We start from the raw sequence: 18076 nt of genomic DNA on the forward strand, positions 1-18076 counted from the left end.
CATCACATACTACTGATCAAAGTCTTGACCCCTGAGATGATATGTTTTTGTAAAAATGTAAATTAAACAAAACTGTAATTAATGGTTATAAATCGATGAACATGTGTGACTTACATTCACAGATTTGTCATTCATATTTATGAATCAGCTGCACACATATAAAGTGTAATTTCAATAGGACGTATGATTCATTCCTATTCATCAGTTTACTGTGGATCCCCATTGGATGGCAACAGCTCTCTTGAGGCTGGCTCCTGCTGAACCTCTTCAGGTATCATCCTCACCATCATGCTGCCACCATCCGTGGTGCTTGGATTCACTCTGAACTTTCTGTTAATTGGGCGCACTGCCCTGAGAAACTGTCTTTTGAAGGTCTCGCTGAGGATAATATAAAGGAATGGATTGATGCAGCTGTTAGCGTAGCCCATGCTAATAGCAATGTTGTAGGTATATGAAAAAGCCAGGCTTGGGTTTTGTATTCCGAGGTGAACAAGTTGGAGGATGTAATAAGGAGCCCAGCAGATAAAGAAAGCCAGGCAGATGGCCACTGCCATCCGCGTCACCTTCTTGGTGCGTACCCTCAAACTTTGTGGGGGCAGTGGTGCCACACTGGTGGACATGTGTTGGAGGATCTTAAAGAACACCAGACAGATTATGGCAAGGGGTATAGCAAAGGCCAAGAAAAACTGATAGAGTGTAAACCAGTATGTGTCAGTGATTGGATCAGGCAGAAGGAGGGCACAGGCAACCAATCCATCCGGAAGAGGCATCAGACCCGCATACATCCACACGGGGATGATGGTGAGCAAGGACAGGCCCCACACGAGTCCTATGACCAAAGCAGCCACACAGGGTGTACGGACATAGTTGAAGCGGATGGGGTGGACCGTAGCCAAGTAACGGTCAAAGGTCATTGCAGTGAGGATGTAAGTACTGACAATCTGACTGTTGGAGTCGAGTGCAGTGATGAAAGTACACATAGTAGCCCCGAAGTGCCAGGTACCGTTGCCCAGTAACTGGTGGATGAGGAATGGCATCCCGAGAAGAAACAGGAGATCAACAATTGACAGATTTAAAATAAAGATGTCTGGGACAGTTTGCTTGGCATGACATTTGGTCTTCTTCATTATGGTGTACATGACTATGCAATTCCCAATAATCCCCACAAAACAGATGATGCCGAAGATCACAGGGAGGCTGGCACCGCAGTGAACAGCCTCAACTTCAGCTAGAACAAAAAGAGGAGGAAGCAGCAGTTCAGTATGGAAATACAGCGAGCAGTTCTTACACGGTGAAATTATTATTATACCATGTGTCATAGCAGTGGCAAATTTATTCATAAACCACATCTGCTACAATGTTGGTGAAAAATGAGGAAAACAGATACCCCATGAACTCAATATGAATTTCATTTTATTCTTCTACTCTATTCATAGGCAAAGCTATTTTATTTGTATAGCATATTCATGTACAGACTATTCAAACTGCTTTACATAAAACAATAAAAACTACATTTTAGATTTTTTTTTCATATTTACATATAAGGTTTTGTTAACACATCAACCTAACTCTAAATTTGAATGCTTCCTCCTCATCATCACTGTGACAGTGTTTGTATGTTGCTGCTCTATAGGGATAAGAACCTATTAATATGTGATTCCCCAGGCTAAGAATTTGCTTTGAACTTGAGTCTTTAAGTTCTTTATACAAAAACTCATAAATACTGTATGAATAAACTTATCAAATTCAGTCTTCAGTCACAGTCTTTCTTTCTTTCTTTCTTTCTTTCTTTCTTTCTTGTTAAAAAGCACAGCATTTTTAGAATGATGCCCTGCTGTACTGAGCAGAAAGTGCTCTGCATATGGAAAGTGTCCGATAACACTGAAAACAAATTTTTAAAAATCTGCAGTATTGTTTTGATTTTTTGGCTTCTATGATGGTTAGTCTACAGTTTCTGGATGCAAAAACACAGGATTAATGTTCGTTCTTCTGGAAGCTGAACTTACTTACCTACTGTTGCATTAAAGGCTTCATTGGAAAAACTGGAACGATTGAAGAAATCCATGACTTTTTAATCCGAGTTCATACAAAACACGAATCCGCAACTGAAATCCGGGATAGTTACGATTTTAGATGTCTTATGTTAAAGAATTATATCATTCCCATCTCCAAGGTTTCTGCAAGCTGCTGCGCGCTCCCACAGATATTTACAATAACACAGTTCCTCGGTGCGCGGCTGAGGAGCTTTTGACAGCATCCTCACTCTGACGCTTGTAGTTAATTATGCACGCGCTGCAGGTGTCAGTCAGACCGGCGAAAATCTAGATTTTGTACGAGAAGCAGCTGACCCCATGAGTGGGTGTGTGAAGTCTAATATTTGTTGTTGGGGTGTTCCTCCGGCGCACGCTTGGACGACAGAAACAACATCCAATATCGGAGAGAAGAGAGCGGGAAAAAAGGGGGAAAAAATGAAAGGTCATTCAAAGTGAAATATGTGGCATGACATTCAATGTGAGCTGATAAATAACTCCTGGAAATAACAGCAGTGCAGGTATGAAATGTGCAAATAAGATTGTTTGTTTCCACATATATTTTACGCACACCTAGGGCGTGTCCTTCTTCTAAATTTGTGATTTAATTAATCACATCAAAAGGCAATTTAGCGAGCGAAAGTAAGTGAGGTTGATCAGACTAGACCAGGAGTGTCCAGCTCCGATATTCGAGGGCAGCAGTTTTGCAGGTTTGTCTCCTGATTAAACACACTTGGTTCAAATTAAATGACTCTCCTCAACAGCTTGTTTTTAAGTTATGACCAATAATGTTTGGGCAATAATGTTCATGTGTGCAGCAGGAAACATCCAAGACCTGCGGGACACCCGAGGATTAGACAGAGCAACCACTCATTATCATCCTGTACCGCTAGATGGCCGTGTTGCCCCTTCAGGACTTAGGGCCTTGTCTCTGTTTCATCTTTGCAGCAATGATTCGAGATGGTGGCCCATAAATGATCTATTTTTATTCAGATCAGTCTGTCAAAATGTTTGATCACAAAAAAAGATAGAAAATGTGTGTGTGTGTGTGTGTGTGTGTGTGAGAGAGAGAGAGAGAGAGACAGAGAGAGAGAGAGAGAGAGAGAGAGAGAGAGAGAGAGAGAGAGAGATAAAGTAGTGTCTGTCCCTTTCAGAGTAGTTATATCTTTGAGGAGTTTGGGATCATATTGACATTCCTAAAATGAGGTATTAATGCTCACGAAACCATCCGTGTTTAAAATTAGATTCAAAACAAATATCAGGGCTAATATTTCATCCATCACCACAGCATAAGCAGAAGTTGTCAGCATGTTGGGCAAAATGAATGTTGCAGCAGCATGTTGATTGATAATGAGTAGCTTCAATTCGTCAAAGAAATCTCATCAGATTCACTGCAAAATGGGGGGAAAGGGCAGTTATGCTAAAAATTTCCCTTTCAAATCTGCATTTTTGTCTGTTATGGGTACTTCTGTAAGTCAAGAAATCTCTGCTAAGACATGGGAACTGCTCCTCCCTGTCTTCTTCTCCGACAGCTTCATTCTGCCAGGAAATGATCGTGTAAAAAGATTACAGTGTTGATTAGATTAACAGAGGTTCTTGTGTGCAGCTCCCTTATGGTCTCACCACAGCATTTAAATCAGGTTGAGGTATGGATTTTGAGTCATTGCAGCACTTTGTTACGTTTTCCTTTTCAGCCATTGTTTTTTTTTTTTTCTTTGTTTTCAGACACCCCCCCCCCCCCCCCCCAAAACAACAACAACAACAACAACGAAGACAAAAAAAAAAAAAAAAAAAGTCTGTGCTTAAGATGAGACCCTAAACAAGACTATGGTGATCTCCGTTGTCTACATCATATCTGGCTTTCTGTTATCTGGGGGAATTTTCAAAGAGTCTGTGTGCAGAGGGAAGGGGTGCAAACTGGAGAAAGGGAGACTTGTAGGAATCTGAGAGGTAATTTTGAGAGATGTTTTGAGCGTGAGCAAGTGTTTTGAGACAGAGCTGTAAGATCTGAGCATGAAAGCAATGATTAATTATCTCAAATCTACCAAATAAGCTCTTGATAAAGGCAGAATGATAACCCCATATATAAATAGCAAGTTAGTGTCAACAGTGGAAATAGTTGAACCAAGCAATTTCCCGACACTTTTGATGTTCCCAAGAGCCGGCACTCATCTTGGTGTGTCAATACTCTAAAGACGCATTACAGAACTCAAGCAGATTTCCTCAGTGACGCATCCCCTATAGATAGTTAATTCTGCAACCATCTTGCATCTTGTACTCTGAGCTCTCTGGCCAGTAAAAGACAGTCTTATCTTGATTTTTGTCTTATTTTTTTGCTCTTTCCATTCTTTTTTTTCTTTTCCTCTGTTGGCTTGTTGCATTTCTTTTCTGAATCAGCCACGTGTGTGCGGCATGCTGCTGGGCGACGACGGCTCCAGAAATGCACAAACGAATCAGGAAAGTTACATAATGGGTCTTCAAAGCTGCAGCGATTGCTCTTTACAGATCAGGCTTTAATCTACTTGTTTTCTTCTTCACAGTAATTCTGACATATTCAAAACAATTAGGGGTTTATTTTTTAAAGAAAAAATATGTATGTGGGACTTATATAAAACAGTACCAGAACATAGCATGAACATGAAAACTCAAGAAAAGAAAAACATAATGGACAAAACACAAAAACACAAACACACCAACAGTGTGATTATTTAACACAGAACAGATCTATACAAAATTATAAGATATTTACTCCAGTCCAGGTAAATTAGTCTCATCCTGAAGCCATTCATCATGTCCTTCACCCACTGGTTGTGTGATAAAGGAGTTGCATCCTGCCATTTGAAAAGAAATTATCTTCTGTTCAGCAGAGAACACAAGAAAATGACTCTCCAAAAGTGAATAAGACAGTCAATGACCATTTGAGGTGGCGTTACACCAAACATACATAATTTTTATACTGGGTGGATTATTGTTCCAAATGAAGGCAGATACCTTCTGCTTATACCGCTTAAAAAATGACTGTGGAATAAAAATTGGGGCTCGTTTGAAATAAGTAGACATTTTGGCACAAAATTCATATTTACAGAAAAAAACAATTAGTAGTTTAATTAATATAACAAGGACTTCATCTGTGCCCTCAAAAAGTCAGTCTGCTCCTCTGTTTGGCATACAACTCATGTAGTTCAGCTTCTCGCATGCATCTCATGCCTTCTGGACAGACTATGGAATAAGTGTTTCCCTGGAGACCCAACCACACACAGAACAGATGCAACACAACAAGCTGCAGTGGTGCCATTTTCCCATCAGTTTCAAGCAATAACACTTTTTTTTTTTCTCTTACTGCTCCTGTTTGTTTTTTCACCATATTTTTTTAAGACAAAAAATTACTCTTTGATTATTAAAACAATTTCAAATCAGTCAATCAGTCTGAGATTTTTGTTGTAGTTTGGGTTTTTCCTATTCAGTTCACAGACCCACTTTGAGTAGAAACTAGCCTATATCATGCCAAAGGAATTAAACATGTGGTTCGGTAAAGTTTTAATGCTTATTTGTAAATTGGAAGAGACATGGTATAATGGTCCATGGTGGTTTTTCCTGAATTTCATGGTAAAACTGTAAAAGTTTAGACAAATTTTAATAATTTGTTGTTTGATTTGTTTTTGTTTTTAACGTCTTTTATTAAAATGCAATAAAACAACACGGTAAGTTATTGGGCTGGGTGATATGGACCAAATTTTATATCTCAATATTTTAATTACAATATATGATGTATATCTCGATTAAGGGTGGGATGCATTTAAAAATAAATGAATTAATTACAGGCTTTGTAATTAATAGCATAACAGCAGGAAGGTGTTGCTGCCCATTCCAGAGTATCATCAGGGTTAGGGTTAGAGTTAGACCTAAAGACTTGGATCTGAGACATGATACTCATGCACAATATACACACACATAATAGAAGTAAAAGAAGACTCTGAACCAGTGAATGAACGGAAAAAGTACCACTCAGATTGGCACAGACTGATAAGATCAGTGGCCTGGATCTTAAAGGTAAAGGAGACTCTTTGAGAACTGAAAGAGGAGAGAAAGAAGATATCAGGAACAATCAGTTAAACTGAAAAAGACCCTGAGTTGCAAAAGACAACATAAAAAAATACAGAAAAACTATTGGAAAGAAAAACTTACCTTGGATGATATAGTCACTGCAGAGTCAGAGATTATACAGTTCAGCCAAATACAACAGTTTGGAGAAGTAATTAAGATTCTGCAGAAGGACAAACAGCTCGGTGCAGCAATCAGCTGTTCATACAGTTCATACAGTCATCCAGTTCTTCAGGATGGCACGTTAAGAGTTGGTGGCAGACTCAGCAAATCTAAAACACCAGAAAATGATGCCAAAAATTAGGCCACTGTGGATGCAGTTATATCCTGGTACAACTGAGACGCAAATAATGGATTCCCACAGGCCAACTCAGCGATCCGGAGGATAATCAGCAAATATACGACATGCTGCAGGATGAGAGGAAAGGTGGGGGAGCAAAAGATGGCAAAACATACCTGAAGTTTGTTAAAGATCGAAACCTCCTTTTACGAACACTGGTTTTGTTTTTTCCGATCATTAGATGTTAAGAGGGGGCAAGGCCACACTCAAAAGATATGGTGTGATTTTAACAGTCATATGTGTCCTCATAGCCTGTGTATGAGGCCCAATGAGGCACCTGCTTGCTCCACAACAGGTAAATCTGAGATCCTTCCCTTTGTGAGGTCTGTAGAGCTCACTAGAGCTACTTTTGGAATGGCTGAGATTATGGATCAAGGCTGAATTTAGGGTAATACACTTCAAATAATGTTGTTGGACATCTGATACTCAAATTAAATTGTTGAAAAAACATATAACATGGGACCTTTAAAGCCTTGGCAAGCACTAACTAATTCTGAAAGACAGATGCAATGCAATGTAAATAAAAGTCTCTTTTGTCATATCCAGCACAGATAGATTAGTACTTGTAATAGATTTACTTTTTATACATACATATATATATATATATATATATATATATAAATATATATATATATATATATATGTGTGTGTGTGTGCGTGTGTGTGTGTGTGTGTGCGTGTGTGTGTTGTTATTATTATTATTATTACTTTATGACTTGTGCAACTATGGAAAAAGAGGTTGTGATGTCAAGGTATGTAACTGAACGCAAATTATTTTTACTTTTTTACATATGAAAATACAATGAGTGTAAATACACAAAAAATGCATTAAAATATTAAATATGTTACATAAAAATGCAAAATGAAATACAATTCAAATAATACATTTTGATGAAACAAAATCAATTTTATTTATTTCATTACTTTGCACATGGACCGGTATTTGGGCATGCATGTGTAAAAGAAAAACAAATCAGTCTTATTTTTCATCTCCCTGAGGCAATCAGCATTTTGTAAACGCCTTGCACGGATATATCATCATGGGCACAACAACAAAATCAAACCACTGCATACCAGTGATCCAGGTTTTCTGCATTACCTGACCTTACATGGCTTACCAGTACATAAAAGCACATAATTCAGACATTCACAACATAAGAAACACATGGCAGGGGGGGAGAGGTATGAGGGGCCGTTTGAGACATTATTCAGAATTACCCTCTCACAGACACATGTGAAATTTAAGTCATTCACACATTATACTGAAACCTCTCATATATCATACTGAAATCATTCACACATTATAGTAAAACCTCTTATACACTATACTGAAACTGCCTCTAATACACTATACTGAAATTTCCTCTCACATACTTTACTGACATGCTCTCACATAATATACTGAAATGCTCTCACATAATATACTGAAATGCTCTCATATACTTTACTGAAATGCTCTCACATACTATACTGAAATGCAGCTCCCTGTCTCATCCTTGACTCAGTGTTTGATAAAGGAAGTTCTTAACCCTATGTTACTGTTATTTGTCAGTGTTTAAGTCAGTGTTGAAGCACCCTGCTTATGTAACTGAGATAGTAACTGTGTTGTTGTATTTATAACGTTATATTAAAATTTGTGGCCGGGACACGGACATTTTCAACTTGTCATCTTGTTTGCAGAAAGCATAGCAGGTGTAGATTCTTTTCAATGGCAGTGGGATTGTTTAATTCTATTGATGTGGTCATGAGTTTATGATGACTAACTAACTAGCCGCTAGACTCTAACTAGCCACCTAGCATAACTAGGCCATTAAGATATGCAGTGATGTCAAAGGAAGACCTGGACAGCACTGGACAACATACTCTTCATCTGCGTTTGGAGTATTCTCCAGGATATGCCTCACAGTGCTGTTAGGTCTTCGTTTTACAGCACTTTATATCCCAATGGCCGAGTTATGCTAGGTGGCTAGTTAGCATGTCCCCATTCAGACTTACTACTGTCAGTTGTCCGGCTGATGTTGCGTTAACCTTTAATAGTCTCTGCTGAGGCCAGAATAGTATTGGAGATGCCAGCTGCTTCACTGAGATTACTTCCAGGCGACGGAACAAATATTAATACAGCATAGGTCTTCACTTCATCCTGTTTTTTTCTACTACGTGACTTCCGTTTCAACTGAAATGACTTCCTTTTCAAGTGAAATTCGCTCTCACACACACTAGTAGAATTCCTTTCATACATACTAGTAAAATTGCCTCTCACACACACACTACGAGAATTCCTTTCATACATATTAGTGAAATGCGATTTTTGAAATTTCACTATAGTGTGTGAATGATTTTAGTATGGTGTTTTAAGAGTATTTCAGTATAGTATATAAGAGGAGATTTCAGTATATTATGTGAGAGCATTTCAGTATAGTATGTGTGTGAGAGCATTTCAGTATATTATGTGAGAGCATTTCAGTATATTATGTGAGAGCATTTCAGTAAAGTATGTGAGAGCATTTCAGTGTAGTATGTGAGAGCATTTCAGTATATTATGTGAGAGCATTTCAGTATATTATGTGAGAGCATTTCAGTAAAGTATGTGAGAGCATTTCAGTGTAGTATGTGAGAGCATTTCAGTATATTATGTGAGAGCATTTCAGTATATTATGTGAGAGCATTTCAGTGTAGTATGTGAGAGCATTTCAGTATAGTATGTGTGTGAGAGCATTTCAGTATATTATGTGAGAGCATTTCAGTATATTATGTGAGAGCATTTCAGTATAGTATGTGAGAGCATTTCAGTGTAGTATGTGAGAGCATTTCAGTATATTATGTGAGAGCATTTCAGTATAGTATGTGAGAGCATTTCAGTATAGTGTGTGAGAGCATTTCAGTATATTATGTGAGAGCATTTCAGTATATTATGTGAGAGCATTTCAGTAAAGTATGTGAGAGCATTTCAGTATATTATGTGAGAGGAAATTTAAGTATAGTGTATAAGAGGCAGTTTCAGTATAGTGTATAAGAGGCAGTTTCAGTATAGTGTATAAGAGGTTTTAGTATAATGTGTGAATGATTTCAGTATGATATATGAGAGGTTTCACCATAGTGTATGAATGATTTCAGTATAATATATGAGAGGTTTCGGTATAATGTGTGAATGACTTAAATTTCACATGTGTCTGTGAGAGGGTAATTCTGAATAATGTCTCAAACGGCCCCTCATAGAGAGGGGTCTCCCCTCGCAGCAAAGTGTGGATGCAGTTGAACAAGCGCGTCCAATCAACCCGCCGCCCGGGAGTGGAGGGAGGGGGGAAGGGTCCAACCAAGGCAGTGAAATCATGGGTGGAGGTGTGTCTGTGGTAGTGTATGTGAGTGTGATGTGTGCAGTAAGTGAGCCTGTGAACTTTCTCCCAGTTCCTTTTCTCCAGTCTTTGCCACCAGATGATAGTGGGGAGACCTTGGGAGCTGATCAAGGAAAAGTCCACATCCCGAAACGAGAGTGGGGGGAGGGGGAGGGTGGGGTGGGGGGCTGAGCATCCGTCAACATAACCTTCCAGGAGAACTTTATAACCAGCCATCCAAGGCCAGTACAGGGAGCCGAATAAAGATAACAGCATTTGTTTTGCTTTCAGGCCAGAGCTGTTTTGTCTGCCATTAGTCTCTCAGTGGTCCCATGGCGACTCTAATTCGTCCAAATTGTGGGTCAGTTTCCGCCCAGCTGAGCCGAAAACTTCTCCAAGTTGGTGTCCATCCTGCATATGAGCTCTGGAACCGCAACCAGCTTGCCATTCTGAGCTAGAATAGCCTCCAGTTTACGATTAAGCTCCTGCAACGGCATAGTCTGATTGTTCATAGCTCGACACACACCGGCACAGAAATCCTGCAGCTTGCCAGTGGTTGCTGACAGTGTCCGAACTTTGCAATACACCAGGAAACCGCCCACTCCAAACAGCAGAAACCTAGTTATCATGAATCCAAATGTGTAGATGTCTTCTGCATCCTCAACAGATAGAATCGACAGGCACATGACCTTCCACACCCCCCGGGAATCCATCACGTATCCAGCCGCAAACGTTCCGCCAGGACAAGTGGGCTTCCCTACGGCAGTTATCAGATCTTAATGTAGTCCAGGAAGAAGAGGGCCTGCATGCTGCCAACAGGATCACAGGCAAGATGAAGGTGCAGCGCTGAAATTCCTGACACCGTGCTTCATTTCAGGCATAGGGTAGTTTTAAATTAATATAATAAATAATACAATACAATAATAAACATTGTACACATTTCTTTTTCACAGACTGATAACTGTTTTCTTGCTATAACTCCTGAAGTGTCCTTGGCAACCCAGACACTAAGTCGTCTGTAGCTCTTCGCATGCTGCAGGAAGCTGGCTGTTTCCATCTCAAGGACTGCTCTCCCACAGTTGGATTTATTGAGGTAATCCTCAGTAATTCTACTTTTCAGGATACAGGGCTGGCACAATTATTGATTGGTTGACTGACAGAAAATGCATCTGATCTTTTAAGTTGATTATCAAACAAGAATGTAAATTATAACCAGAAGCAACAGTTAAAATAAGGAATATTTTGCTGCAGTCGGACGCAAACCTCCTATGTCCAAAACTGTTATTTTTCAAAAAATTAATAAAACTGTATGGTTTTTGTAATAATGGACATAATGTCATCATAGTGTTGTGTTTTACATCACATATCTTTGGTAATTATTTATAAAACTACAGACAGACATGAAGGGTGACCAATAGTACTTAAAGTATTTATGAAGGAAAATGAAAATCACAAATTTTGGACATAGGAGGTTTGTGCCCGACACCAACGGTGTTTTAGGTGATTGACTAACTATTTCATGTGATGAACAGCAGAAACCAACATGCCAAAGGCTCTAAGGCTTCACTAGGTTTCCTCAACTGGGAAGAGACATTAGTGTTTAAAGGGTTATAAATAAATCCTGGCTTTATTTGACCCAGTTGACAATGAATGATGGCACTACACTTCATTGCTCAAAGAGATTGTTTTTTCTTTTCTCTTTTTTTTCCTCATAAGTAAGGTAAATGCCACTGTTAGACCTTTGACCTTGATATTGCAAAGATTTTTTTAAACAGCAGCACCAGTTTCTTTCCATGGAAACACCGACACACCTGACTTAAACTAATGAGTCATTGTGCAGATCCTTATAGGCTGTTGGATTCATTTAATTTGAGTCAGGTGTGTTGGTGCAGGGATGCATGGAAAACCTGCAGGATTGTGGCTCTCGAGGACCGATGTTGGCCACCCCTGCTTTACAGCTTCGTGATGATGACATATAAGCATATAACTTGACAGCTTTGATTCTGCAAGGCGACTTCCTACCCGTAGCAGGCCATTATCATCCAACACTGGATTAAGCTTGTACAGAAAACCGCTAGACGGCAGGCTTTGCTTTGCCGTGATGCATTTGATTCCTTCTGCATATACTTCATGTTGGATACATTTAATCACGACATGTTCTGCTTTCATTTGTGAGGCCTGTCTGACAAAAGTGCCAACCAGTACAACTGTCACCCGCTTTGGGTTTGATGAAGCTATGACAGATGTGACATAGGCGGGCTACAGTTTTGATTAGAGATGTCCACTTGGAGAAGCGCTCAAAGCTTGCTGAACTCAAATAACTTGCGGACACTGTTGTAGCCAGCATCATCACATTGGAGCGTATCTCCACATCTGACTCTGAGTTAACAAGATCAAACGGACCTCTCTCAGAAATCGCGCTTTCAGGCTGCAGAAGAAATGCTGGGCCACACAGCCATGTGGTATTGGCAAGTTTACATGCTACCACGGACCATGATCAGCTGGGTTGTGCTCAGTAGGGACATATCTCCACTGCTCTGGCTGAGAACAGTGCTTAATTCTCTGTACACAGTTGTGCACGAATACATGAAATCTTTTGTGCTGATTGTTTATGTATCCTAACACCACTTTGCTGTCTGTGTAGAATGTAGTTCTGTCTATCTTCACCTTAAGCTCTTCGGCGAGGAGCTCAGACAACTTCACAGCAAGCACAGCAGCACAGAGCTCTAATCTGGGAATGATGGGCTCTGAAACTGGAGTGCACTTGGCTTTACCCATAATGAAACCTACTTCACTGTGCCCATCTCCATGTGTGACTTTCAAGTAGGCTGCTGCAGCTATGGCTTTGACTGAGGCATCTGAAAACATGCAAAGCTCAGTGAACTTGGCTTGTGAGATGGAGAAAGAGACATATGTCCAAGGAATATGCAGCGTTTTAAGATCCTGTAGAGAATCTTGCCATTTTCTCCAGTACTCAAACATGTCCTCAGGCAGGGAGCTGTCCTACTCGAGGTCGCTCTTGCAAAGTTCTCTGAAAAGAAGTCTTCCTCTGATGGTTACAGGGGCAAGGAAGCCTAGAGGATCAAACACACTGTTTACTACTGATAGCACCCCACGGCGAGTGAAGGGTTTTTGGCTCTGTGGAATGTTAAAGACAAATGTGTCAGACATGGTGTTCCAACATACTCCCAGGCTACGCTGCACAGGAATCTTTGGTGAGATCCAGGTCTTTGATTTCTTTGGCTCTGTCTTCTGAAAGAAAGGCATTCACCACCTCCACTCTGTTAGAAGTAATCTTGTGGAGACGTAAATTAGAGAGTGCAAGCATCTTTTGAGCTCTCTGCACAACATCAATGGCCTCGGCTTCGGTTGGGAAGGATTTCAGTGCATCGTCAACATAGAAGTCTCGCTCTATGAAGTGTCGTGCATCACTACCACACTCTTATTCTGCCTCCCTTGCTGCCATTCTCAGCCCAAAGATTGCTACCGCTGGGGAGTGACTGTTGCCAAAAACGTGGACTCTCATGCGGTAGTCTACTACATCCCTGCTCAGATCATTGTCTTCATACCACAGAAACCACAGAAAGTCTCTGTGGTCTTCCCAAACAACAAAGCAATAAAACATCTGCTCTATGTCAACTGTGACAGCAAAAACGGAGGAGCACACCCAAAAGGGTGTTGTTTATGTCAGGCCCTGGAAGCAGCACATCATTGAGAGACACTCCATCAAACTGTGTACTTGAATCAAACACAACACAAATCTTCCCAGGCTTCTGTGGGTGCTAGATGCCAAACATAGGAAGATACCATCTCTCCGTTTCCTTCTCACAAGGTGGTGCAATCTCTGCATGTTTGTTATCAAGCATTTTCTGCATGAACTCAACAAAGCGTGCCCTCATTTCATCCTTCTTGTCGAGAGACATAAGATGCTTATAGGCGTAAGATCTGTTGTCTGGGAGTTTATGTCTGGGATTCCTAAAAGGTAATGGGGCAATTCAGCTGTTAGTTTCGTCTTGGAAAATTTCCTCCATCTTTTTCAGAAAGATCATGTCTTCAACGGATGGGGCAAGCTGGTTGTCTTTAGGAGTTCGGTGAAAAAAATTCTCTCCCAGATTCTCTGTGGTGGGCTTGGATTCTGGGTTTGAGGGTTGCAGTCAAGAGTGGGTTTTGTTTGATTCATCAGACTGAAGTTCTCTTTCATGTTGAAATGACTGTCACAGGGGGCGAAAAAACTGGGTCGTCCATTGTCTAACACATGCGTTTTTAGAGTACTCACATCAGCTGGCTTGTGAACACAGCCAAGGCACACATCACCAATGATGACCCAACCCAGGTCAAGCTTCTGTGCATATGGGTCATTGTGTTTGTCGTTCAGCTGTTTTCTCACCTTGTGAGCTCTCAGAAGGTTACGTCCAATAAGCAAAAGGATGTCAGCATCTGGATCGAGGGGTGGCATCTGTGGGGCTATTGGCTTGAGATGGTGGTGGTGGTGTGCAGCTTCAGGGATAGGTATTTCTTCCCTGTTATTGGGGATGGCATTGCATTCAATGAGCGTAGGGAGATGAAAGCTTGTTTTCCCATCTACTGACTCCACTATGTAGCTGCAAGCTTTCCTTCCTGATGTTTCTTTAGGGTGTATGGTTCTGTAGTACCCTGAACATCAAACATGTCAAAGAACTCAGTCTTTGCAAGGGACAGATTACTTTGATTGTCTATGATTGCGTACATCTTCTTCATGTTACATCGCTGGCCTTCTGGAAAGACGTGCACCAGACAAATCTTAGAGCAGGATTTTCCTGAGACTCCTTCCCCGCATATCTTAGTACAGGTGGCTGTAACATCGGGGTTTGGTGAGTTTCCTTCCTCCCTGCCATGCACTTCAGCGGAGGGGCTTCAACTTTTGTGGTGCTGGGCCAGGGTGGAGAGCTGCCAGGTGTCTTTCACTGTCACACTCCACACACTTACTGCTGAAGTAAGCAAAATCAAAAGCAGTCTTTTGCTTGATGGTTTGATGGTTGATGGTTTGTGGACGCAAGGCAACGGTAACAGATGTTGTGGTCTTTGATGAACTTTTTTCTGTCCTCTAACAGCATAGTTCTGAATCCTCTTCATCTTTGCAGTGGATGTGGTTTGTGGTGTATAGGACATTGCCTGTTTATATTCTCAGCTGAATCTTTTACTGTTGTGACTGCATCTGATGACACATCTGTCTTGTGTACTGTAACTGATGGCCTTATGTTAAAATTACCTTGAGACCAAGGGGATGAGCTGTGGTGAAGCTTGGGTCATTCCTTGCTCTTGCCTCGTTCCTCACAAATTCAGAAAAGAAAGAGAAAGATGGTAAGGCAACGCTGTGGTCTTCTTTATACTTGAACCCGACCATTCATTTTTCTTGAAGGAGAAAGGGCAGTTTCTCCACAATCGGACATACTCCCCTGGCTGTATCCAAGTAACTTAAACCTGGTAAATAGCCATCTTGCTTTGCGGTTTCCAATTCAAAGAGCAAGTCTGATAGCTGACGGAGCTTTTGAGGTTCCTTGCTGGAGAGCTTTGGGAAGTTTTCTATCCTGGAAAACAAAGACCTCTCTAATGCTTCTGGTGAGCCATAACATTCTTCAAGTCTTGCCCAGATCATACTCAGGCCAGCAGATGGGTGACAAATGTTGACTGCTTTTACCCTCTTTGCATGGTCCGAAGACTCAGGGCCCAGCCACTTGATGAGTAGGTTTATTTCTTCACTAGCAGTCAGACCCAGATCTGCGATGGTACTCTGAAACTTAGCCTTCCAGCTTAGATATGTTTCTGCTTTGCCGTCAAACTTGGTCAGTCCTCCAGTCACCAGCTGACTCTTTGCAAGTTACCTGGCGAGGTCGCTGGTGCTATTTTTAGTTGCTGTATGGTTTGGTTGTGGTATCTTGTAGATCAGCTTTTGTTGAACAGTCTCTTTGCTGAGTCTGTGCTGTGTGTCCATTCCCATCTGGTGGTGAGAAGTGATATTGATTTCTTTCTTGTTTGAGGTAGGAAGGCATAATGGCTGGTTGAGGTTTCTCTCAGCTCTGCTCATGTATGATGTCATCATGCTGGGTAAGCATGTCTATCTGTCTTTGAGGGAGCTCAGAGTAACTGCATTTGTTTATATAGTCACTCACTTTCTACTCTGGAGTTACTGCTAGAGGCAAGAATTCCAATCCTCGACTTATCTCTGCAAAGTCAACCTGAGCAGCAGCTAACTCCATCCCTTCTGCTTTGGCTACGGCAGCATCAGCTTCTTTCTGGAGTTGTAGTGCATCCAGGGTTGCCTCTAAATGAGCTTTTTCCATTCTGATGCTTATTTCTTTTTCAACATAGGCTAATCTGGCTTTAGCTGCCTGAGCTTCAGCTTGTGCTCGTGCTGCTGCCATACTTGCTGTGGTCGATGTGGATGATCTTCCCGAAGATCCCTCTGATGATTGGACAGTCAGCTTCCCTGACGAGTTTGAGGACTTAATGGAGTGTGCAGAAAGTGACTTGGTTTCTTCATAGTCATGACCATGAGCTTCTGATGTCTCCATGATGTTAGCTGAGTAGGGCTGCAGTGAAGTCAGTGTGTCTTAGTTGCTGGCTATTCTCTATCATACAGTGGTTTGTTGACTTCCTCACAGAGTGATATAATTTCACTGTACTGTTCCTCCCAATGTGACTCTTGTCCTATACTGATATTCACAGCCAGCTAAACTCTCCCATGTAATGCATCCTCCAAGGAACAGACAGGTGTCGTAGTTGAACAGGATTTACTACACGGAACTGTGAAACTGGAATAGACAAATAAAAGGAAGAACACAATTTAGCATACCTAAGGCATCAATGTCATATTCAGGAGCTACATATATAAGCATGTTACGTTTCGCTCAAATTACGTGAATACAGTAGGACAGAACTTCTCAAGATATACATAAAAAGGCACACAAGAAAATACAATATGCGGTGGTGACTAGATAAATAAGTAATGCAAATCAAGTTATGAATCAACATAATAATCAGCTAAATATATTCTAACAATGTGACAAACATGTGAACTTACTTATATTGCCACTCAAAGGGCTAGGAACAAACAGATGGCCCGAGATAAAGGATGAGCCTTTAGCCTGGCAAGCACACCACCATTCTCATGACCCATAGAAACAGGAAGTTCCTGTTGCATCACTTCCTTTTATTAACTATAGGTTGAAGCTGCAGTACTAGACCTGCATGGAAAGGGCCATGCAAAAAGAACTGTGCCCCCCAGAGGCCCAAATGTGTGCAAACAAATCAATCGTTCCAATGCAGTAGTCAGTTTAAAAAGATGCATGCAAGAACTCATTTGTTGTCAATTTAAAAACTCAGCTTGTTGCTGAACTAGATTGTTTATTCCTAGTGACCTAAAGCAATTGCTTCAGAAGTACTTCTTTTTATAAATTTCCCTGGTCTTGAATTCTATATTCATAGCATTTTCTTTGACGTTGTGTTAAAAAAAAACCACCTTTTTTATGTTCCAGTGTTGTGTTCCTTGGTACCATTATCCAGTTCAGTTCCAGTTTGTCAGAGCCAACATAAGCTTTGAAGATGTGTTTGATCTTTGCCACCATATTGTTAAAACTTAGGATGTCATTGACAACCATGCGGTCAGTTTTCACAATGTTATAACACTGCACTCTGCAAATGCAGAGTCACAGTTTCAGAAACAAGATGTGCAAAATAGTGTTGTTGCAGGGATACTAGTAAGTTAGGTTTTCAGTAGTGTGCATTTTGTATCAAAATGGCAAGAGGTTAAAGTCTAAGTAACTTTGATAGAGGGTTTCATTTTGTAGGTATTTTGGTACATTTTTAATTTAGGCAATCCTCTTTGTGTGTGTGTGTGTGTGTGTGTGTGTGTGTGTGTGTGTGTGTGTGTGTGTGTGTGTGTGTGTGTGTGTGTGTGTGTTTTGTTATTTTATTTATGTTTTGTGTGTTTTTTCATGTTTTTTAACTCTCCTTTATTACTAAAATTTTTTATTTTTATATTTTGTATTCATCTTTTTTCATATAACTATCAGAATCATCATTATTGTAGGACAAATTGAGTATACGTATGCATGTGGATGTGTGTCTGAGTATGAGTAAGTGTATATGAGAAAAGTAATATATGTCTGACATTTATAAAAAACCAAACGGCTTTAAAACTTAGTGAGTTAAGGTGATTTAAATCATTGATAGACCTCTGCTTCTGTTGGCTGAAGGCCCATTCATGCTCCCTTACGAGCGTAAATAGCAACGTC

General features: G+C 40.6%; 1 protein-coding gene across 1 annotated transcript; it reads right to left on the reverse strand.

Moving 5' to 3' along the window:
• Positions 1-206: 206 nt before the first annotated feature.
• On the reverse strand, positions 207-12581 carry mchr1a (melanin-concentrating hormone receptor 1a). Its single transcript, XM_041981867.1, has 3 exons — positions 12471-12581; positions 12296-12365; positions 207-1228 (listed from the first exon to the last, which is right to left on the reverse strand). The coding sequence occupies exons 1-3, from the start codon at positions 12579-12581 to the stop codon at positions 207-209; spliced, it is 1203 nt and encodes a 400-aa protein (XP_041837801.1).
• Positions 12582-18076: the final 5495 nt, after the last annotated feature.

The sequence above is a fragment of the Melanotaenia boesemani genome, chromosome 4 (genome assembly GCF_017639745.1).
Source record: "Melanotaenia boesemani isolate fMelBoe1 chromosome 4, fMelBoe1.pri, whole genome shotgun sequence".
Lineage (NCBI taxonomy): Eukaryota > Metazoa > Chordata > Actinopteri > Atheriniformes > Melanotaeniidae > Melanotaenia > Melanotaenia boesemani.